The following is a 24472-nucleotide window of genomic DNA, read 5'->3' as shown; positions in this document are numbered from 1 at the left end:
AAAGAAAGAAGAATGCTACACAATTTCTGAATCAAGCCAAAATGGACACTGTCCTATTCCAGTCATTGTCAGCAAGCAATTACCTAGAATTCTGGCATTTAACATGGAATTAGCTCTAAATCTGTTCTCCACCCTCAAATTAAACTGTTCTGCTGCTGAGACATGCATTTATCCTCTTCCCTGCTACCTTTTATCCTATCTTCCGAACTTACGTTTTCAAGTACCCTCTTCTTGTCTGAAAATAATATTCTTTATGTGGAGTTACAGAATCTCTCTTGTTCCTAGATGTCTTGGATGTTGGTCAACAAAAAGTCATTAAAAAGTTTAATCCCCTGTGTTTGGCACTACATCAGACTGAGAGCAATTTCTTTGTAACAGCCTTTGGAATAAATAAGCATTAAAGGGGGGGTGCTTTTTCCTTATACTGGTCACCCACACTTTATAGTGGGTGGCCCTTTCTTTTATCCCATTACTATATTTCCACTTCTAAAGCTAAGCCAGATGCAGCAACCTGATACTACTTTTTAGTTCTCGCAACTTTACTGTAGTGAAAACTTTCGTGTATATCTGATTCTTGTTAGGAAAGGCAAAGAAGCAGGAACCATGGTAATATTGCACCACCTTCTTGACAACTTCTATTCTGCATGAGCTGCATTCCCCAGGGTACTGCACACTTCGTTAGCAGGCATTTTTCACATTTATATGCCCTGGAGTCCAAACATAGAGTCATCCTTTATCTGAACTCCTCTTGTTGGCATTGTAACCTTGCCCAGAGGCAGCATCTAGGTGTTATACTTTCTTAAAATTGTACCTGATCAGTTCTTTACCTGCTAGATAGCCTACACAACAAAACCAACAGGGGCAGAAAAGACTTCAAGTGTTTTACTTCTTTAGTTTTGTCTGCCTTTTCTTTTTCTTTCTTTTTAGCAGATGGACCCAAGCTAGTGAGGTATAAACAGCTTGCTGTGCAAAGGCCATGTAAGAAGTACACAGTAGCTACACTAAAAATAATTCATTAAACTGAATGATTATTTCTTTTTTTCTGAATTTGTACCCTTTTTTTCAGATGTGCAAAATATAAGCAATAGTGACTGTAACAATTATCTCCTAACAAAGGCAAATACAAATCAAGATGGCCACATTTACCAGCCAAGTAGGAAAAAATGTATCCTACTTTTGAGTGATACCCATGGAAGCATATTTTAGAGGAATAACTTGATTTTTAAAAGCATATTATACAGACAAACTTAGTATATTTAATAACTGGCAAAAAACTTTTAGAGCATGGCTATGTGCAGAGTTCTCCTTAAACTTCATGCTGAAACCAAACATTGACCATGACTATGTGATTATGACAAAAGATTTCCTTCCTACTTTTTCCTACAATGTTTGCTGGAAGATATGGAAATATGACTTATTTTTTCCCTATACTCCACATGACACTAATGGGAAAAATAAAACAATTTTATTTAGATAAAAGTTTTTTATAACTAAGTCTTGGATAGTTCAACAAGCAGTAGTGAAGATGATGTTATTTACATGTTTCTATTTCTGATAATGTATGCACATTTGTTTACTATACACAAAGTGTGATTCACCTACTGAGCAACAGATTATTTTCCTACATGACAAGAAGGCAGAAAAAAACTAGACTGACATAAATTAAAAGTACTTCATCACAGAAAAGTAATGAACACTAGGTGGTTTTTCTTAGTCATGAGAAGGGTATTTCCCAAGTCAAGCAATTGCCTTGCAGTTTCCTGCTCTTCTAAACCTCCAGGAGACAGGACTGCTCAAAATACATTGGAATTAAAACAAGACAGCATATTTCCCTTTGGGCCACGTTTTTAGCTCTGATGATCTCTTAGCCCTGAGGATCTCTTTCCACCTGCACTGAACCAACTCTTACATCAGTGGTGGTTACACACCTGCTCTGCTGAAAGAGCTGCAAAACCCACTAGGCAGCTCTTTGCATACCCAAGTGACTACATTTACCTGAGTCTTTGCATGTTTTGTGAAAAAGCATGGATAAAAAAAAACCCAAAACAAAACAGAAAATCACCTTTTCCAGAGACTACTCATCTCAAAACAGGCACAATTCCCATTGTCTTAAGAAGTCCCTCCCAAGTAGGAAAATCAGCCCATAAAGTAACTAAGTACCACTGTTTAAATGTTGAAGTGTTTTCCAGATAGAGTGGCTTTTCCTTAAAACCAACTCAAAGGTTCATATGAGATGGGAGCAACCACCACTTTCCCTACTCAGAAGATCTCTCTAAACTGAGGTATTGGGGCACAGCCTTGCTGCTACTTTCTGCCTGAAAACACATAATTGGTCATTTTGGCCCACTGTTCTCATTTTAATCAAAAGAGCCTCACTTAAACATGTCAATTCAGGACTTGGCCTGAAGGCACATCAGTGCTTAACTTAAAGGGTTAACAGCCTGGAGATAATATATTTTAGAGAGATAAATTTTGTCAGTATAAATAAATTATCAGTCAAAATTCTTGGTTGGAAGGTGTCAGGCTATCTTCAGCAACAATAATGTATATTAATTACTCAATGCTTAGCTCAAGCTTTAGATAGCACATAGTGTACTTGCAAAGATTTAATCTAATGTAAGTATATTTGTCCAGGTTTATTCAATAAGACCTTTTTCCTCAGTCAAAGCAATGCAATGAGGCTGAAGCCTACAGGCAGGCTGTGTGAAAGAGCATGAACATGGATACCGAGAAGTCCCTCAGTAAAACATGACATAAGTGTACTGCCCATCAGTTAGGCCTATGTATATTCCAGAATATCTTTTGAACATAACATACAACTACATTGCTATTTTGATGTTTTTTAACACATTCTGAGAGAACATAATCATTCTCCTCCAAAACATTCCTTTTCAAATATTTTCATATTTTTCCTTATCTTGTATTAACAAGACTTACCATGCTTGATCGTGAGACCTGGAAAAAAAAAGCAAGAAGAACATCCTAGTGCAGTTAGGATTTTTTTTTTTAACAGAGAACAAAGTTGATCTACACATACACCCTTGCAATCACTGACCTATTCCTCTGCTGTAGTTTTAAGTCTCCATTAAAAAACTTACTGAAGTGAGATGGAAGGCACTGACAAATATCAGCATTAGCAGCAGGGAAACAATTTGGCACACCACTAAGACTCAGCCATTTGTAGAGTGATGGCCAGTAGGGAGTGCATGCTAAGAGCAAAATACAAATGCCTATATCCTTCCCAGCACCTCTTTCAGCTATTTATACAAACATTTGCTGACTTTCTTCCCTCATTTCTTTTCAGTGTCAGCTGCTTTTTACTCATGGCTAAGCCACAGTTGTTTACAATACACCAAAACCCAAAGTTAATGATCTTAGAGTCTTCGAGTCAAAGTACATCTGGTCTGGAAACAAGACTCTGTCTTAGGCCCAACTTCCATGTAAATACACACACATCTAAGTGGAAAAACACCCTGTGTGTTACAGATTTGCTGAGGAACGTGCAGTAGTACCCTTATCATTCCTATCGAGTGTAACTCAAGAAAGACTTTTGAGAAGTTCAAACAAAATGCAGCAAGCTGTGGTTTAAATGAGACTCCATTAGGCAGAACTCTGCCCATGACTCTCCCAGATCACTGTTTTTATTAGTAAGCTACATGAATAAAATTAAAGCTATTCATACAGAGCTCACCAGGCTGGGTGCAGGAACCCATCCTACTAAAGAGCTTTCAGATGTTTAAACCAGCACTGCTGTTATCTGCTCTGTGAGAAAAAACCTGATGTAAACACATGGAAATTTTGTGTCTGGCCGACAAAGGGGCTTTCCCAGTCCAAATCAGAGTGAAGTTTTAAAGTTATTTGGTAAATCAAAAGGCTAAAAAGCAATGATCTTGTAATCTCTCCCTAATGTGAGTAGTCCTCACAGTGATCACATGGTTTCACTGAGCCTCACAATAGATTTACTCATTACAGACTTAGCTCATGAGAAAGGATTTGAAGAGCCAGTCATCAATACATGATAGAAGAAAAATCATGGAATGTAAATTCTCTGCTGGTTGGAAGCATTCACTTTCAGTTATTTTAAAGCAACTTGGACACACTTTTGAAAAGAGGTATAGAAATGCTTTGTTTTGATCACAGAAAAGCTAAGACCATGTCTGTCAATTTTTCTGAAATACCACATCCATTAATCTATGTACTGAGTAATGTCATGGTCTGACAATGTCCACCAAAATCCATTTGGTACATCTGAAATGAAACTCTTACAAAGCTCAAATAATCTGATTTGCAGACAAACCTAGTCCCTGAATATATGTCATTAGAGCAGTACTTCATTCAGAAAAGCAGCTATAGAGCACTCCATAAATCTACCTCTGCTTCCTCTGTGCAAAAACTCAGTTCCAGTTTCAGAGTTAAGATTCCAGTCCAATACTACAGAACAAACATATCTGAGGGAATAAACCAGATCAAAGGCTTGATCCTAAGTCTTTCTCTACTGGTGATTATAGCTTAGACAGTACTTCCATTTAGGCTGCCTCATAAAGCCACTAAACCTACTCCAGAAAATGAATTTATGTAGCTACAAAGTGTTCCACACATGTGACCCCATTCATTCTGATGGGATTGCCAATTGAAGGGCTTGTCTCCCAAGCATGAACACAGCAAAGAAACACTGCTAATAACACCTCATCTCCCCAAAGGTACGAGAGTAAAGTCACCCTTAATTTTCTGCCATTAAATTAACTGCTGAACCTTGTTTGCAAAAATCAGGAAATAACACCTCTCAAAAAGCATCTTATCTCAAAAAACTTTTTACTGACAAGTTTGCAAGAAGCAGGACTATTGAAAGGCTACCAACAGTCTGACAGATTCTCAGAGAAGAATCACCAAGCAACACAAGCAGGAAAAACTTAAAAAAAAAAAAAAAAGAAAGCTGCTTTTTTTAGAGTGGTCTTGGGAATAAGATATTAGCAAAAGGAAAAATAGCAACAAGAAGCGCTAAGAAGTAGATATACAGATACAATTTAGAGGCTGATCTGCAGCCAAAACCAGGACTGGTGAATACCCCAAGCACGCCAGGCTATCACAGGCTCTATGTGAATGCTGACGTGTTCAGGATTCCAAGGGAGGAGACATACACAGGCTTCTGTGCTTGAAATATGTACTGCCTACATGCACATGCTAACACTTAATAAGAAAAGCAATGATGAGTCCATTTTAAACATTCCTTCACTTACCTAGATATATGCCACATGACTATATAGCAGAGACATAACATGAGACCATGCTGGTGCATGGCAAATAATAACAGAATATAACAAACAACTACTTAATTTGCAAGTATCATAACCGAGCAATATCTGCTTATATATTTTTCTAGTGAGGGGCAGTGGAGAAACCTTGGTTAGAGATGAGATCCGTGTTGTTTTAGGCAAAATAGAAACAGGAAATCAGTGCAAATGCCAAAAACGTTCAAATCCAGCTCTATAGTGGATTTACAGAGATGAATGGAGGCCAAAGCTTTTTAGGATATGTCAACAAATCAAACTGAAAACACAGTGATTCCAACAAGCAATCTGTACGTACTTACATATTGCATATTGATATACCTGCCGTGGAAGAATTTGATTTAGCTATCCTTGTTAGGAAACTCTTAATTTAAGTTTTATTTGCTTCTGCCTTTTGAAAACAGCATACTATTTTCCTCTTTTTCTTTTATGGGCCACCAAATAACATGTGACCAAATGTACCTATTTAGTGAAAATGGGTTCCATTAGTATGTAATCTTATACTTGCATTGTTTTCTTCTGAAGGAAAATAATGGGGAACAGGTGGTGATGCTTAGCATCAGGCTCCTGTTTCTAGAATTACAATCTACTGGGAGCCACCAGCAATCTCTGAAAGCTGTCATAAGTGCTCAGAACTAGTAAGATCCAGAGCACACCCAATACATTAAAGCTTCTTTTTGAAAATTTAAGTAGGTGTGACAGGAGAAAACTGGCTGAATGGTGCAGGGATTCTAACGTGTCCCTGCAAAGGGTCGTGATTTCCTTCTGCATCCCACAATAAATAACTCAAGCTGGCCTCCATTTCCACAGCAGAAATTAGACATTTAAAAAATTCAAATAGGTACCATATGCACTATAAACCTTTCTGGTTTAGCATTCAAATGCAGAGTCATTCCATTTGTTGGAAAATATGGGATTTAAATTCTGCTAGAAGAACTTCAAACAGCTGTTCCTTTACACTTATTTATTCTTTTCTCAGTGCCACAAAAACAGCGGTGCCAATAAATATCTCCTTGATGTTGTTTGAAAACCTACTGGAGTCACACAGCACAAATAGTTTTTACCCAGTGAGTCACAAAACCACACATCAAATGAACACTTCTTTGTTTTATCAATCCCATCCTTACCTTACCAAGTAGGAAGTGGTTTAGAAATAATTTGAAATAACAGATTTCCAATGAGTTTTTGTGACAAACACAAGACAGAAAAACCAGCTAACAGAGCTATCTATACAAGCAAACAAGCATTATAGCCGTGTTTTAAAATGTGGCTCTGAAGCTGAGGGGTAGGGCAAAGACCACATATTTGTAGGGCAGTTTCAACTGACATACAACTTTATAAAAACAAACCATGAAGACTGACTGACATTCCTAACTACTGTTAGATGTCAGATATGCCAAGATGCACACTTTTAAGAGGAAAGAATTAATGCAGGTTTGTTTTGTGCCATTGTTGTTTAAATGATAAGAGTTAAAAGAATGTAAAGTTATTTGCAGGGGCAAATTTGCTGTTGGTAGAAATTTGTAATTTCCCACTAATTTCCACAGGAAGGTGACAAGTAGTACCAAGGAATCAGACTGTACTTGTCCAATTCAGATTTCTTGCACAGTTACACAAGATCAATGTTACATTTATTATTACTGTGGTGGTTTTTTAGGGCAGACCTTAGTCAAAGCAGTTCCTTCAAGCTGAAATTAGTTTATTTTTTAACAATGCTTTTTTAACCAAAGAAACACTAGCTTTGTGCTACCAATGTCTTAATTAGTCTTTCCACCTGAAATCCGGTTGCTGAAGTAAGGGATAATGTTAAATTGTGCTATCAGATCCATCTAAAATCAGCTGTTTTCTGAATTTCGTTAACACAGTAAATACTCCCCCTCATTTATCACACCTATTAACCTGAATCCAGACAGTAAGATTCTTTAGCATGTGCATAAACAGTAGAGCCCTTGACCAAAAGACAATCACAAAATTATTACTATTGGTAATGAATGAACCAGAAAAAATGCACAGCCTGATATCAGGAAAAATTTAATCTCCAAGAGATAAAATAATTCTCATCCTATTTGTGAATGGACTAAATTTAAACTTTGGAAAACAACACACATGAAAGCATTTCATGCCATTTTTAAAGCAACCTGTTTTATAATAATTTTACTTCATTTCCAAACTCCAAACTTATCTTCAAAACTATTTAGAAAAGGAAATTTGCTATGCTTTGAGCATTAAATAGGACTGAATAATTCATTTTAAATTAATTAATAATTTCATTTTTAAAGGACCTAATTTCAAAAAAGAGGGTATTTTCCCCTAACAAGAACTGAAGGTTTTGGGTCTTTATCGACACTTCTTGAACTTCTTTTATGGTGTTTTCCCTTTTCCTCACTAGAGATTGCAAACACAGTTTTGATCACAGTATTGGTTAAAAAAAAAAAACAAAACAGAAAATAAATTATAAATTATATTATAAATTAGGTATTTTCTTTACTACACCACCCATAAAATTATGTCCTTGGCTAAAATTTTGTAAGTGTTTTAAAGATAGAAATGCTTTAGTTACCTTCTTAAATACTTTTTCTGACTGATCCCTTGCTAAATCAATTTAAGCACAAATTCACCTTAGCCTGAAGCACAAAGATGCTGGATTTAGCTCTTCTAAGTATCACAAACTTACAATTATTCTATTGTTGAAATTTCCTTTCAATTCAGATGACTTGCACAGGTGGACAAAAATCAGTGCAACTCATGAAAAGATATATTTTCTAAGTTATAATAGGTTGCAGTGATTTTTCTTTTCAGAAAAGAAACCTTGGATGTCCAATTCACATGGTTGCTTGAAGAGGCAGCTGAGTTAAAATGCTGCATTTTGACAGGATAACTGGCCCTTAAGTCCTTAAACTATTTTTTCCTCCCTTGATCCTCAATAAGATACTACTACCACTACTACTACAGAATGGTCCATGGCAGAAGTAAATTCTTTCCCTTGCAAAAAACCAAGGCAGCAACGATTAATTTACCGAGAAGCAATATTAGAGCAAAATATAAACATGGAACTAACTATGTGTATGATGTTCCTAACAGACTAAATTTTGTTTGCCTTTCAGACATAATGATTTTACCATCTTTCTTCAAATAACAGAATTCTACATTTTCAAAACAAAGTGTTGAAAGATGAACCTGTCCTGAATCATTCTGAACCAGCTGGTGGATGGTCCATATGCATTAACCATTTATAATTCATGAGGGATAATGGTCATGGTACCACAATTTCAACAGTTTGCTGACAAACAAACTGTTTAATTTTTGCCCAGACTGCATTTCCCCATAAGCAGAACATCAGTACCTTGTGACAGCACACTTTGCAGACAAACTGCATTGTATCACATATGACACAGTTGCTCACCCTTCTCGGTTTGTAGAGTCTGGATCCAATTTTCAAATGAAAGATCACTTTGCTGAACATTTATTTTTCCTGTGGAATTACTGTTTGGTGAATAGGCTGCTTTCAGCCTTGGGGGTAATTTATTTAGATTTTCATTCTCTTCAAAATGTTGGTGGAAAATGTTTGTCTGCTGGAGGGGTACCATATGCTTCTGATCTGAAAATTGACTGACTCCTACTGCGTAAAAAGTGAGTGAGCAAGTGGAAACACGGACAGAAGACTGAATGATCATTAAGTATCTAAATGAACTGGGAATTACAGTCCCAGTTTGAAAGGTCTGTCAGATGAATCGAGTTGCAGTCTAATTTAGAGTCCTGGGAACCTAAATTTCTATACACTCAAGAGTTTAATATAATATCAGAAAAAGATGGATGAGAAAGCATGAAAGCTGAGAAGGATACAAAATGAATGCAGCATAACCTGCTGATTCAAGAGCAAATGCAAGTTCCCAAAACAAATAATCTTTTCTGCAATAAATTATGATATTGTTCTGCTTAGAATCTTACCAATTGTGAAAACAGCACCTTTTTTTTTACATTGAAAAGTTAAAAAAAAAAAAGCAGATTATTTTTATTCCAAGAATTTTTACATTAGGTATTCATCTTTAAAAATAAAAATATTCCAAGGCAAGTTTAGAAAAACTACTGTTTAAAGGCATATTGACTTAAGCAGGATCATATTCAGCTTGTGCACTTCCTATTAAACTTTACAACATTTAATTTCTTCTGTGTTTTTCTTCTCTAAAAATATTCCCCATTGTGCAAATGTTTGGTATGGTCATCTATGTTATCATCTTCCAAACGTTTTTAGTTCCTTAAAATATCATATTTTTTTTTCAAAGAGGAGCATTTTACATGATGAGGAAATTCAGATGGCATACACTGACAGGTTTTTGGAACCAAATTTCATAGAAAATAGAAATTTCACATAACTGATGACTGAGCTAACCAAATACTACACTTGAAGGCTAACCAACAAAGCATTTGTGGTCCTTGTAAATACTATTTCACACAGCCATTGAAAATGCTCTGCTCAGATAGCTAATGCTCCATATGCACAAAAACAGCAGAATATACACCATTAGCTGGGATTTCTTTTTTTCACCAGCAAAAAGATGTCAGAGATTTTAGCAAGCAGACAAGTTCAGGATAGCAAGTGCCTTTCCACATATGCTTAAAAGAAGGGAGCAGACTGGACTTGGTCATATCTACCAAAATTCATGTACTGCATTAGCCATAAATGCATTAAGTGTCTTCACATCAATCAACTGGTCGCAAGCTGTCACACCTTGCTCTCAAGCACAGTGGAGAGGCAGCAGCTCTGCCAAGTTTTTTACTGAACCTGGATGGTTGGAATCCAAGTCTGAATGCCAAAGTATTTAAACATGTGTGTTAACCATGGCTTTTAACTCTTTTGGGAGTTTGCAGGTGGAAGAGAAGATCAAAGGAGGGTTTAAAAAATTTTTTTTTAATACTATCAATACTTATTAAGGCAGAGAGGGTGACCAGAGACTGCTGCAAGGGGAAAACAACAGAGGGAACACAATATTTTGTGAACTCCAACTTATGCCTGATGGAGAGAAGGATCTGGTGAAAGCAGGGAAAGAATGCACACAAACGCACATATACCAGCACTCATAGCACAGTGAATTCTATTTAGGCTCCTAAAATCTATGGTCAAATTGACTTCAAAGATAAAACAGGAGATTATTGGAGTTTGACTCTAATCCTGAGTTGCTCTTTGTCCTCAGCTTTTTGTATGTATTTGCAGACAGAGCCAACCAACCCAGTACTTTCCCATCATCAGAGTATTCATCAAATCTGTAAGAACTTTGGAAACACTGGACTTTTCAAAAATTTGAAGATACTTCATCCTGTGTATAATGATAATTTGCAAGGGAAGGATTTACTCATTAGCAAAATCCTTGAGGAAATTATGAAAAAAAGCAAAAAAAGCTGTGCCCACCCCCCCCCGCCCAAATCTTCATTCTGAGTAATTAACAGCCTGAAAATCATACTCTTTTTGGAAAGTATTTACTTCTGTAGCTGATTAAATCTTAGCAAAAATCTTTGAAAAGTCTCCCCTGACTTGTGTATCCTACATACTTCGCAAATCTGTTCTAAGCCTCTTTGCCTCTTTCTTCTTCTTTCCATTTCCTTTTTATTGTAGTCATGTTTTCCATTTGCTGCAGCAACCTCTTTGGATTATTCAACTTTTTTGACTAAAAATGTGGATAACAAAACCACACTGGCACTCATGGGAGTGTTCACACTGATGTCTATGGGCACTGGAGAGGATGTGAAAATCAGTGCCCACTGTCATAGACCCAAGGAGTGGGTTCAGCTCAATAGTTAAGTTTTTGCATAATATTTGTACCTGCACATCCTAACAGAAGTACACAAAACAAAAATGCTTACACTGAACCAGATATGCTTAGGTTTCTTGATAAATTGAGGCAACAAGCTGGACTACTTATGGTAATGATAAAAAAAAAAAAAAAAAAAAAAAAAAAACAAAAAAAAAACGGTATTTTTATGTTGATTAAAGTTATTAACTGCGTAATTACATAAAAGTACTTACTAACCCATCAGAGAAAAGTGGCCAGGCCAGCATCCAGCTAGATGCAAATACTCAGAGGAATAAGATTATAGGCAACCACAGGACTTCTTCCAGTTGCATTCTCCCAGTCTCAGCCAACAGTCACTTAGACACATCTGAGGCTGGAAATTCAGGACCTGTCAGTGCAATCTCTCCTCTCCGTGTCTGTCTCCTCTGCATCTGAGCAGTTCCCACATATGGCTTCCACAGCATCATGTGGCAATGAGCTCCACAACATGAAAAAGTAGTTCCTAGCTGTCTGATAATTTCACACTGTCTGCTCTTTGCTCCTCTTCTACAGCAAACACTGAGTGATTGTTCCCCACTCACCTTCTTATGACTCTTCACTACTTTATTTCTCTCTATCCTGTTCTCCTATAGGCAAGCCTTTTCCAAACTGAGTCTTTGCATTATATTTACCTTCTCCTGTGTTTAAGCAGTTCTTGGGTTATGTTCACCCCTGCTGTCCTTCTCTACTTAATCCTGACTGTTTTATATCTTTTAACAGTTACACAGCACCATGAGATTAGAACCAGTTTCAAAAGGCCCTCTGGGGTTTTTTTCACTTCCTGATATTTCACTTGGCTTTTATTTTTATATGTTTTTAGTATTCAATTTTTGTCTCTCTGCTGCTGTTTCACTGTGAAAGATAACTAAATTGACTCTAAATTACAGGTTATCACTGTATGCGCCAAATTGCTATCACATTATGCCATATATATTGTTTTACACTATTAGAAATGGAATTTTACCACTGGGATTTATCTCTCAGGTGGTCAATATACTGGCATTTACTGCAACTCTTTAAGTGGTCCGCTTAAGTTTTTACTGTTGTGAATAAATTTTTGTAAAAATTTCTGTGCCCATTTTCCAGAATGGAAAATTTGCCAACAAGTTGAACAGAAAGATTTATGTGAAGCTTTGATCATATTTTCCTATTATAGTAAAATGCAGCAGTAATCCTGCTTTTTTTTTTTTTTTTATCAATTATCAGTTATTCTAATCAGTTATGAAATGGGTTATACCTCGGAAGTTCCATTTCTTTAAAGTTTTTGTAGTTGAGCTAGGGCTCCATTTGCACAAGTATTTGAAGAGCAAAGATGGAGTAATTTGATTTTGATCTGCCATTTTTCTGGTAAAATAAAGTTAAATCTTTTTGAAATAATAACTTTGATATTGTACTCGCAAATGCAATTAAGGCAATGTATTGAGAGAGTGTTCTCTGAGGTAAGCTAGGAGGAAAAAGGAAGCTTCAGACTCACGTTGTCAGGACAGAGGAGCATGAGAGATTCTTTTGTTCTGAATAATACTGAGGCAAAACATACAGTTAAAATGAACTTTAGAAGAAGCAAACATTCACAAAATGTGCTCTAGTAGCTACTCGAAAAATTGATTTCCCAACAATAGGGTCATTTAGGGCAGAAGGGGATCAAAAGTTAAAGCAGTGACAATTTTACTTGCAAATGGTCAAAGCATACAAGAACAAACACTTCCAGTGAAGTCAAGAATATCAGGAGCAGCTGAACTCCTCATATGGCAGGGACAGAGATGGGCCTTGTGCCACTGACAGGGCATGAACTTTGTTCATGGCTGCTCTTGTCTGCTCAGACTGTTCAGCAATGTGGATCACCCTGCCTGAATTTCATCCCTGTGCCACCCCAGCATCCTTCATGCACTCCTGCTGCTGTCTCACAGAAACTCGCCTGCGTTTTTATCAAGGGGTAAAATTCAAATTAAAAGGGTTACACTGCAAAAGTAAAACAACAACCCCACAAAAAACTGAAACAAAAAAACCCCATTCACACATACACACGCAAATGCACAAACTCTATTACTTCAGAACCAAATACTGACCAGCTGACAGAAGGAGTACTAGAGGTCAAACCAAGGAAAGAGAGAAAATCAAATCCAGAAACTGTCAGTCTGTGTTGTGCAATCTGTTTTCACAGAATCAGCTAAATCTGAACTCATGAATTCCATTTCAGCTTTTGCTCCTACCAGTCCCATATCCATGGTATCTGGGAAATTACTTAAACACAACTCTGGAGAACAGCATGGGACCGGTGCTTCCAAAAGGCCAGATTCAATACGTTCACATATCAGAGACATGTGCCAGAGTAGCTGTCCCAGCTGCACAACACATGATGTGTCAACTGCTTTACATAGGGTGGGTCAGGAAGAGGCTCATTAAAGACAAGCACTACAGCTCTCCTTGCAACACCTCTGCACTCCGCATCCTCGTCCAGTTTTACAGGAGAAAAAAAAAAAAGAAAAAGAAAGAAGAAAAATATGCTGGTTTAAGAAAAAAGTTACTCTGGATGAAGATTGTAACCCAGAGAGAAGGGCCAACATAACCATGTATGCTACACTAGATACGATCTGTAACTGATCTTTTATGTAATTATTTCATCACTGAGGGAACAGCATAAATTATTCTGATTTAATTTTTCTGTAATAATAATTTTAACAAATTATTCTGATTACTAAATTTGGACTACCTTACATAGGTAATGATAGGGAAGAGAGGACCTCATCCCTGAGCATTCCTTGCACAGAGTATCAGACAGACGACTTCTTCTGAATTTCTCTTGTGCATGGAAAAGAGCATGACCTCATTAACTAAATGCATGCAGAACTTAATTCTCACTGAAAACATTCAGGGAGTCAGGTGCATAAAGACATTTCATCCTATCGGTAAACAGGGCCAAAGATGAGATGGCTTTTTGTGCAGAAGTATGTGGCACTTCTTGGATAAGAAGGGAAATAAAGCAGCACATTTTGCAGAGCAAAGAGCTGATGTGTAGCATTTCTGGGCAGCATGAACTTGCATCTATGGCCAAATTTCTTTGGTGTATCTGCTGGAAAACAGTGCTGGAGGAGAGTGAGTCACATCACTTTTGTTTGGGTACTGAATTGTCACCACCACTATGGATGTGTACCTGAAAGCTGTTCCAAACAAATTAAGATATTCTTACATGGTTGATAAAGAAAGTAATGTGTTTTCTCTCATTTTAGTGATCCTTGACCATTCTGACCCTTAACCCTTTTCAGGCAAAATTCATTTTAAAAGAGTAGCAAAGCAAACCTTCTCATCATCTTGGCTTTTGTATTGGCCTTACACATATTTTTACTGTTTTTTAACAGTAAAAGAGACTTCAATCCCACCAAACTTAAAAGTGATAAGGGCACCCCAGATCTGGTACTCACACCCCGCTATCACACCTCTTCACACAATGTCTCCATTGACTCCTAGTCATCTAAAACCTTTAAAACAGAGTTAAGGCAGTGCTATTCTCCTCGCCTGTGTGTGCCTATTGGAAGAGGATTTTGTGGATAACTCTCCAAGACAAGAGCCTGACAGTAGATACACCTCCCACTGTCAAATGGCACCTCAGCTAACCAGAACTACCTGTGGCACAAGCTTGTTCAGAAAAAACAGAGATTTTCAGAGTGCTAATCCCTCTTACACAGACAATCTGCAGCCCATTTGCTATTCTATTTTGGCTTTATTTTTTAACAGGGCCTTAAAACATATTTTTTGTTAAAATGACAACGTTCTTTTCTGCCCTCTTTGTTCATGGGGCTTTGTGCGCTCATAAACAGTTTAAGAGTTCCCTTCACACCTGCAGTGCACATGTGTGCCTAAAATAAAGATTCTCTTATCTATTCTTCACTGATAACTTGAGAGGATAGTGCTTAAGAAAAGGCATCATCCTTGTAACTGTAATGGACAAAACCAAACCCAAGTCCCAAATCCACAGCAGTGACATTAAGGTCAGCACGTCTGGAGAAGGAGAGATCCTCCCAGTTAGAGCAGAGAGCTGAGAGAAGGGCAAGCAGACCCTTTCTAGGTGGCAAATCCTGCTCAAAGATACAAGTACACCTCCTGTACTGTCTCATGGTTTTGCTCCATCTTTTATTGACCTTCCTGTGCTCTGTGTTGCTTATTTGAAAAACCATGCCAAAAATGCTTCCCAGTTAGCATAATCTGAGCTATGCTAAAGCTGTGTTGCTACTCAAAACCCTCTTGCTCAGGAAATGCCCCCCACGGACCTCAGCAGGAGGTGGACCAACATGCCATGGATTGTGGTGCCATGACTCCTCAGATTCCTCTTGCAGTTATAGCTTTGCTTGTGCTGACATCACTGACTAGCCCCAAAAGAGGAAAAACCCTAAGCCAGCCTAACCACAGAACAGTTTGGGACTGGCAGGACTTTCCCACCCTCTTGCAGCTTAAGCATCGGTACATCGCAGAGAAAACCTTGATGTTCTGGTTACACAACTTCACACACTACAATTTGATATTTAATAAACGGTCATGAAGCTATAATACAAGTATTCACTTGGTCACTTATCCTTTTAGCAATAAAAAACAATTGGGACTGAAGTTCAGTGGCAATTTGTTGCAGCTGCTGTGGCCAGGACCCCCTCAGAAAGTAATTTCCAGAGGATTCTTCTTGTTAAAAAGCCATTTTCCTGGCAAGGAATGGGATGTCTGGAAGATAGCAATGGGGACAAATCCAAGCACAGAAGTTTACAAGCATTCCTAAAGAGCATTTTAAAAACTCTGTAGTTATTTTAACAATTACAAAAACATTGTATGCAGCTAAGCAGTTTAGTACTACCACCAAACTATAAGTAGACTTTTAAGCCTAAGCAATTTTTCTCTTTACCTGTAAGATGACATGAGGCAGCATCAACATTTGGCTCCACATGGAGAAGGTGTGGCAAGTGGATGGCAACCTCCTGTTTTTATGGTTCCTCCTAGATTCCAAAAATTTCCATTTCTCAATTCTGACCTACACCCACTCTCTCACCCTACCACAGGAACTGGCTATGAAAAAAATGCAAATGGAAATTTAGTTTTGTTGGGAGTAACAGCAATTGGTTTGAAAGAATAACTTTCAGTCTCGCTGTCAACCCCACATTGTCACCCATTCAGCTCACACAGAGTGGTTGGTTATGTGAGCCAGATGATGTCATTATTGCTACCAGAGTGGATGATAAACTGAAATTTAAGAGAGGCAGATCTGGCAAAACATGACCATTGACGTGTCTTGTCTTCCCTCCCTCCTCAAGAATGACAGGGAGATGATGTTTGAAAAAGAAAGAAAGGAAGCACACATCCAGTACTCCTACCAAAGGGAGAGCAAAAGACTCATAGCTCAGTCTCTGTGTGGGCAACCTAAAACCCCAGAAGATAGAGAGAAACAAAGATTTTTATTTTTTGAGGTAGAAAACAGCATCCTGAGTCCACAACAAACTGGGTAGGAGGGCTCTGCACTCTCATTTCCAATCAAAAAAAAAAAAGAAACAAAGAAATATGGCAAGTACACTGCAGCATGTACTAATGCTGACAGTTCAGGCCACAGCAGAATGTTAGTATCTTTCAGACTGTCAAGAAGAGGTGCACCATTTTCTGTAAGAACATATAGCAAAAAAAAAACAAACAAACAACAAATGAACCCAATTCAAGAAGCTACATTGCTCTATGCAAAAAGAAAAGTAAAGGAGATCTTCCCCCATCACATGCACTACTTTCCCTCATGCTGCTCCAGTTAAGACTGAGATTCCAACAATAAAAGTTTCCTGCTGCAACATCAACGTATTGTGTTCGCAGTTCCTTTAAGAGATCTCCACTGCAGTCATTTCAGATTGCAGAGAGGAGATCATGCTGACAGCAAGTCACTGCTTTACTCAAGGCAAGCTGCCAAAACACGTAGAACTGAACCCTGTCCTCTCATTCACTGGACCGATAAATATGCTTTTAAAAGCATGCACAGCCTGGTTCACACTTACATGATGCACAGAGAATGAGGCAGAGGGCTTGCAGAGTGAAGCAACACCTCATTTCCAAGCATGTGCAGAGCAGTCTGCCTTTGCTTACTGCTAAAAATGCTAAACCAATACCATTTGCACTACACATGTGCAACATGCATGTCTCAAAGATTCATTACTATGCATATGAAAATTCAATCATATCAAAGCTTAGCTTTAAGAAAGTCCCAAGGGGCTGAACTGTGTGCTTATGTGCTTTGAGCAGGGAAAATCCAACAACATTTAAGCTTTTTTTTCTTTTTTGTAGCATTGCTCTGCTCTTTCCGTTAGTAAGAACAAAATAGATGCTCAATGAGTGAACTCCATGTTCCCACAGTGTGTTTATATCCATTTATTTTCATAACTCAAGTTCTGTTTGTGTGAACACAAATGTATAAATCATAGATGGATTTAAGGCCGATCCCAAAAAAACTGTAACCAAGATGAACAAAACCCATTATTTTATTTGAAGATTATTGTGATTTAGTATTATGCTATTCTTTAGTATGAACATATGTATCCTTTTAAGCCATCTCACTCTCTCTCTAACACTACTTTCTGTAGCCTATTCCAGAGCAAAGGATTCTTCAATTAGCTTGGAAGTACCATAAATCATCTATTTTCACATTTCATTACAATTTGAAAATTCCTTGATGTTCATTACAATTTCCATTAGAATAAATCTGACCTTCAACCAAAAAGGAAAAAAGTCACACTGAAGAAAAGTGATGGTTTGGGGACACACACTGCCAATGCACATCTTATACTTGGCAAAAAAAAGGACGAGATAAAGTTCATGGTCTCTAATGCAAGCTTTTTCAGGCAAAATTCATTTTAAAAGATTAGCAAAGCAAATCTTCTCATCTTCTTGGTTTTCGTATTTGCCTTCCACATCCATGGATATGAAGCTCATAGTAGCTTCCTATAGGTTTCAACCTAAAAGTACCAAAAACACTGCCTAGAACACAGCAATAAGACAAAGATTTCAAAAGAATTATCTTCAGTTCACTAAAAAAAAAGAATAAATATAAAATTCTTAATAAACACAGAATTTTACCAGTGCAGGAAAAGCAGAAGGGTGACTTCTAGCTTTCTCTATCATGTCCATAGTGTCATACAAACTTCAGCTCCTTAAATCCATCATAAACATTTCATGACTGCAGTGCCAAAACCAGAACAAAGATCTGCAGCATCAGGACAGGACATGGTGACAAGCCCCATGGCAATGATGGGCCAAGCAGGGGCTGCTGGTTCCAGGTGTGTCTCACCACATCCTGATTCCTGCCAGCCACAACCAGTGTGTGCATGCAGGCAGTAGCATGAACTTGGTAGGGACCTTGGCAAGCACGTGCAGGAGGGGAAGCTCTCTGCTTTGAAGGTGTTCTCCAAATTAACATTTTTACATAGATATAAAACTTTAAAAAATTAGCAGATATACAAAACCTGAAGAGGAAAGCCATGCTGAAAAACCAAACAGAAGCAGAAGCTTAATGGGGCTCCTCCTCTGCAGAGCTGAATTCCTCCTGAACGACATTTCCAGGGTGAGGCATTTGTAAGTACAAGTGTAAAAGGACCAAAGGCTCTATTGACAAGCCATGAGATATGAAGTGCTTGCAAGATACATCCGGCGTTGAGATAATTAAGATCAAAACTAAACTCACACTATATTTGCATCTGCAAAGCATCAGTTAATCAAACATAATGAGTTAATCAGACTCACTTTTCTGAAGGGAAAATGTAATCATGCTTCATCATCTTCTGTGTTGTCATTAAGCTCTGACAGACTTTCCATACAGAAACTGACTCTTCCTAAGTACTTGCACACCCAGAAGCACATCAGAGTTCTAGAATTTTTCTAGACATTGTTGCAAAGCCAATAGGAAATACTTGTAGTAAAGTTACTTTACAGGAGCTTTTGCTCTATATTATGACATCAGTTAATAATAACAATTTGAAGGAGACACCAAGCATGACCCAGGAAGGAGATAATATTCTGCACCCCATTTTTTGCAATTTAGAGAGAAGCCAGTAGGTTATGTAGTAAGACTGCTGCCAGTAAACCAGTATGTCACCCAGATTTCTAACACCAAACAGCAAGAACATAGAATTAATTCTCTGGTGGCCTCTGCAGATTTAGCAATTCTGTATTTTTTAAAATTTAAAAAAATAAAAGGCAGCTATTGCTGGATGTAGTTTTTAGTTATTTTAATTAATTTATTTTTAATCCCATGAAGAAATAATTTTTATTCTCTTGATTGCTAGCTATTTAAGATATTGTGGTTATATTTTTGGTGTCTTTGGCACATTTTATTGTAACATTGTCAGGGCGCTGCATTCAATTACTACATCTCATGCTGTTTTACTTGCTATAAAGCATCATCCAAACATTTTCTAGCAAGTCCTTGTGGGTAACTATGTCCTGTCCAAGAAACACATGTATGTCCATGCGTTAAGAGGTATGAGATCAGTATCAAATTAGTCATTTGAATAAATTCCTCTTTGGTTTGGCTTCTGTGGTCTCAAACCTCTTAGCTCAAGCTGCAATAGAATTTAAAAAAAACCCACATCTTTACCATTAAACCAAGTGTATTTAGAATACTAAGGCTTATCTGATAGCTGTCTGTTGTGCCTCTGCAGCGCTATAACTTGTCCCAGCTTTTCACTCCTCTCTCCCTTTTCCAGAGCTCACTACCTCTTAGTCAGCCCCACAGATGTGCCAGTTCCCTCTATTCGATGCCCCAGTTCTTCACTCCATTGCTACTGCTCCCATCACATTCATGGGAAAGGGACAGTCTTCGATGGGAAGCACAAACCAAATCAGCTATGCAGCAGTGAAGGGACAAAGGGAATGAGAGATAAATCTTGCTGGGGAATGAGCTGAAGCAACAGCTTGTGGCCAAGAGGTGAGAAGGGGAGACGATAATAGTACCCATAGACTAAAGAAGGAAAACAGCTGGAAATAAAGCTTGGTAGGTCACAGCCTACCAGACCGTTAAAGGTGGTCAAGTGTGAAAGTGTGCAAACCCTAGCATTGATGGAGGGGACACACCTCAGAGGAGAGAGGGGACTAAAACCCAGAGGCAAGAAGTCTAAAAGATGGTGAAGTGATTTAAAGACGCTACAAAGTCATCAACCAGGAATCTATGGAATGGCTATACTTTTCAAGCACTGTACAGTATGTTCTATTTTTCCTTTCAGGTTGCATCTCTATAGTTGAGCTAGAGCACTCCCACTCACATTGGAGACCTTGCCCAAACACAGTGGAAGCTATAGCTAACACAGAGAAAAAATTAATCTGTGTTCACTGTCAGTTATGACCCTGTTCACTGTATCATTTTACCTGGAGAGGGGATATATCCAGAACACTTTCACAGACAGGTCAGGGAACTGAGGTGTTGGATGTCCCTAGAAGCATTTCTCTAAATCAAGCTTTGAAAAGAAATAAATAGCTGACAGTATATAATCCTGATCCCCCTAAAGTAACCGAGATTAGCATGCACTGTACGGCACTATTTTGAGCATATTTTTCCCTTGTGCAAATGCTGTAGATACTTTCTGATTCTCTGTAAAATGGGGGAAACATTAACAGTTCGCAGAAAAGGAAAAGCTGTCGTGACAATAAAGAACAGTGAAGAGAATGAAATCTCACTGATTTAGCACATCAGTGCTTCTCATTCTCTGCTGATCCAAGGCAGTAAAGGGAATAAGAACAGAAAATAAATAATATTCCTCAGAAAGACATAAAAATGTTAAGTCTTACTAAAATCCACATTTGCCCCGCCAGTCCCTCTTCAAGCTGGATCAGCTTGCTTTGCTCATGTGAGTATTTTCATTAATTTAAACTGGAACTTTGCCTGACAAAAGAGTGCTGGATCTTCCCTTTTTGGGCAGAAGCACTGTAACTACCAGCTGAAAAACATCAACACTCCAGATAAGCCATGAACTATTGTATCGGTTGATTTATTGCTGATTAAACACTCCCAAGTTGCTCCTAGTCCTGAGAATTAACATAATTGAAAAGCAAATAGGTTGGAGGCTGATGGTCCTTTCATCCAGTTTTGGTGATTTCCACCATGTGTATGTGCACAGCCAAAAGCACAGCTCAGAGCCCTCACAACAGCAAAATTGTATTAATTTTTCTTTAACTTGCAAATCCTTGGTCCTTATTAAAACTATTTCCTAGTTGTAAACAAGACACTCAACTCACCATCTAATGTTGCCAAGATATAAATGATACTCTTATTTTTGAGACATTACAAATTCCACTAATTCAACAGATTGTTTTAGAAAGAAAAGCATAGGCCTGCTCTTTTGCAAGTGGCATGGTAAAGTGCAAAGTCCCATAATCAAAACAAATTAAGCACTAACCTAATAAGAGAGTACTTTAAAAAAGATTATGAGAATGTCGTATCTTAATTGGTTGATATGCTGACACTGCTGTTAAAAAAAAGAGCAGTTTACCAGCCCTACAGCTTGGAAGTATAACCAGAGAAAAAACATTTTCACAGAAGATACTCCTTTTTATCTTTTCTTCCCTTGTGGTTTTTTTTCTTTTTTTTTTCTTTTATTTTCCTTTTTTTTCTTTCCTCTTTTTTCTTCTTACTTTTCCACTCTTTCATTTTCTTTTTCCTTGTCTTTTCCCTTCTTTTTTTCTTTTTATAGAAATTCTTCATTAACTGTGTTGCTTCAGGCAGATGGCCAAAAGTAGCATCTAGAATTATTGGGAGCAAATCTGTGTCATTTTCACATACATCTGTGTGGGGCCATGAAGGATCTAGGGACAGAATCTCAGGGAGAGAGGATAAATTCAGCGCTGACAGCCCTTGATGGGAGGTCAGGCTTCGCTCTCTGAGAGTCACATCCATCAGTTCTCCGGGGATCTTTCCTTATGCTACAAACATGAAATTTTAACATGCATGACGTATCTTCTACCACTACAGATACTTACAGTGCTGTCTCTTGCTTGAAGTGTGCCAGGTGAGTTCATGCCAGTAACTGGAAGTGCCTAGAGATCCCAGTCCAGGCTGGCAAGTTAGGGGCAAATCTTGCAAACACAACTGGTGGACAGTACAAATTGTTTTTCAGGAACTGGGTGAATTATAATCGATAATTCTGAACATTGCGCTGAATACACAGTGAAGTGCTGAGGATGTTGTACACGGGGGAAGGTGGCAAGACTTCCCCAAAAGGCAAAGGCTGGGCAGCACAGACTCACAGAACTCACGAGATGGATAACACTCAGTGGGAAAATAGGACATGTACTTTGACATTTGGCGAATATGTTGAAAACAAAAGAAAATCCAAGGAGAAAGCAAAAGAAGGTGCAATGGGCACCTCTATCTCCTCAAGGGGATTCAACATAGTAATGTAACAGTAATCAGTAACTAGAGAAGAGCACAGCACTTTATTAATATGAAACTTCACCATGGCATCTCTTGCTAAACTTTGCTTAGAGGTAAGGAGAGGCAACTAAATTCTGGGTAAATTATAAAGCAGTTGAGTGGCTAAGGAAAGAAAGCTTGGAGCAGTTTAAAAACAAATTTCTCACACACAAAAAACAAAACTACCACTACTGTTTACTATGTCAGCACGCAAAACCAAATTATAACATTCAATTATTAGGAAGCTGATGTGAAACACTTTAGAAAATTTAGTGAATTACTTGAATTTTCAGCTTCTCTGCTGCTATAAAGAAAATTTAAGCAAATAGAGACCCTTCAGGCATTGAGTATTTTGCCTTTTTAGTAGTGAATGTTGGCAGCTCTCTTGATGCTATACTGGTGCTTACTAAAAGCAACTATATTTAGAGATACAAAAAATACCCAATAAAATCTATATTTTCTGAAGAAGTCTACCTCTTTCAACATCACAACACGCAACATTCATACCATCCAAGTAAAAGCTTGAGAGGGCAGAACAGGACTGATGGCTTTAAATGCTTCTTTAGAGTTTAGGAAAAAGATAGTCAAATGAAGATTATTTTCTATCAGACTTCCAAGTTTCCAGGCAGGATAGAGAGGCTGCACAAGCAAGTCAGGGTCTTTTTTTTTTTTTCTTTCTTTCTTTCCTTAACCTTGTCTTTTTTTCTGTAACCTTTACTATCTTCTTTACATTCAAACTCGCATAACCAAACAAAACTTCCACAAGCACTGGAGCATATTCTGGACAAGGAAACTAGAATTTGTTTTTTGTCTTATTAAACAAATGACTGTACCTTAAACTATATCACAGGGATAGCATGCTTTTTTCTTCTTACCAAGGATCAAGATACCAGAGATCAGCTTGCGAAGTGTGATTTCTAAACCCAAGTTTGTTACACTGCTGTGAATTTTTATTCCATGTTCAAATTTTCCTCACCTATTCAAATTAAAATCATTTACTGTCTTGAGAGTTAACAAGAAATTTCTTCATTTGCTTCTGACAGCCTTTTGAAGGAGTCAAACAAAGAAATGCTGAAGATGATAGTTTTTTAGATTGCTCTTTCTTCCATCATTGTTAACTCTACAGAGAAAAACGAATGGTTTACACCTCCCACTTGCACAGCTCTTAACACAATGAGATGATATTGTCCCAGGCAAGCTCGATGAAGTAAATAAATTAATTTGGCACATTAAAGCTCTGAAAACAATGTGAGGGGGAGGACAAGCAATTATTTACATACAGCACACAGATGGACAGACACTGGAGCAATGAAGCGATGTCCTACCTCTCCTTGCCGGTGATAGTGCTTGGGAGGTTTTCCCATCTGCTCTAGCATTTTGCCCTTCTTACTGCTAGCAAGCATCAGTCCCTGGTGGATGCCTGCAGATCTGTTGGTTGCCTGAGTTGGAGCCTCCCCCATCAGGGTGGACTTGATGGAGTTCACCTTGGAGCTGGAGCTGTCTAGCTGGGAGCTCTCCACGATCAGGACCGCGGCTAGTAAGAGGAGACAGTAGGAGCACTTATTCCACATCAGCACGATCATTTCCCCTCCCCCAAAAGGATTATCTTTTTTCTCCTTTTTCCTTTTTTTTTTTTTTTTTTTTTTTTTTTTTTTTTTTTTTTTTTTTTTTTTTTTTGGCAATGATAACAGAAGAGAGGGAGGGAAAAGTTTTTTAAAATATCTCCCGAAGTTGTTAAGGAAGCATTGGATTTCAAAGCCACTCAAGGAACTGCTGTTCTGAGACACGGGAGAAAAATATTTTTAAAAAAGAATCCCCTAGGAAAAAAGAAAAACAAAACCAAAAAAATGTGTCAAGTCTATAGGCAGTGAATAACTGTCAGGTCTGTGATGTCTTTTTCCTCCAAGTCCTCGAGAAGTCCAGGCAGTTCTCTAAAAACTGAGAGC

The 24472-nt window shown here is 37.9% G+C and overlaps 1 protein-coding gene across 1 annotated transcript in view; it reads right to left on the bottom strand.

Annotated features, from left to right (window-relative positions):
• DKK2 (dickkopf WNT signaling pathway inhibitor 2) overlaps positions 1–24181 on the bottom strand; it is a 39164-nt gene extending 14983 nt beyond the window's left edge. The window contains exon 1 of the mRNA XM_066317832.1: positions 23852–24181. Coding sequence (XP_066173929.1) covers positions 23852–24109 — 258 coding nt within the window. The 5' untranslated portion in view covers positions 24110–24181. The remainder of the gene's footprint in view (positions 1–23851) is intronic.
• Between the last annotated feature and the right edge of the window lie 291 nt (positions 24182–24472).

The sequence above is a fragment of the Sylvia atricapilla genome, chromosome 4, assembly GCF_009819655.1.
Source record: "Sylvia atricapilla isolate bSylAtr1 chromosome 4, bSylAtr1.pri, whole genome shotgun sequence".
Lineage (NCBI taxonomy): Eukaryota > Metazoa > Chordata > Aves > Passeriformes > Sylviidae > Sylvia > Sylvia atricapilla.
This window is presented reverse-complemented; position numbering and strand designations above follow the sequence as displayed.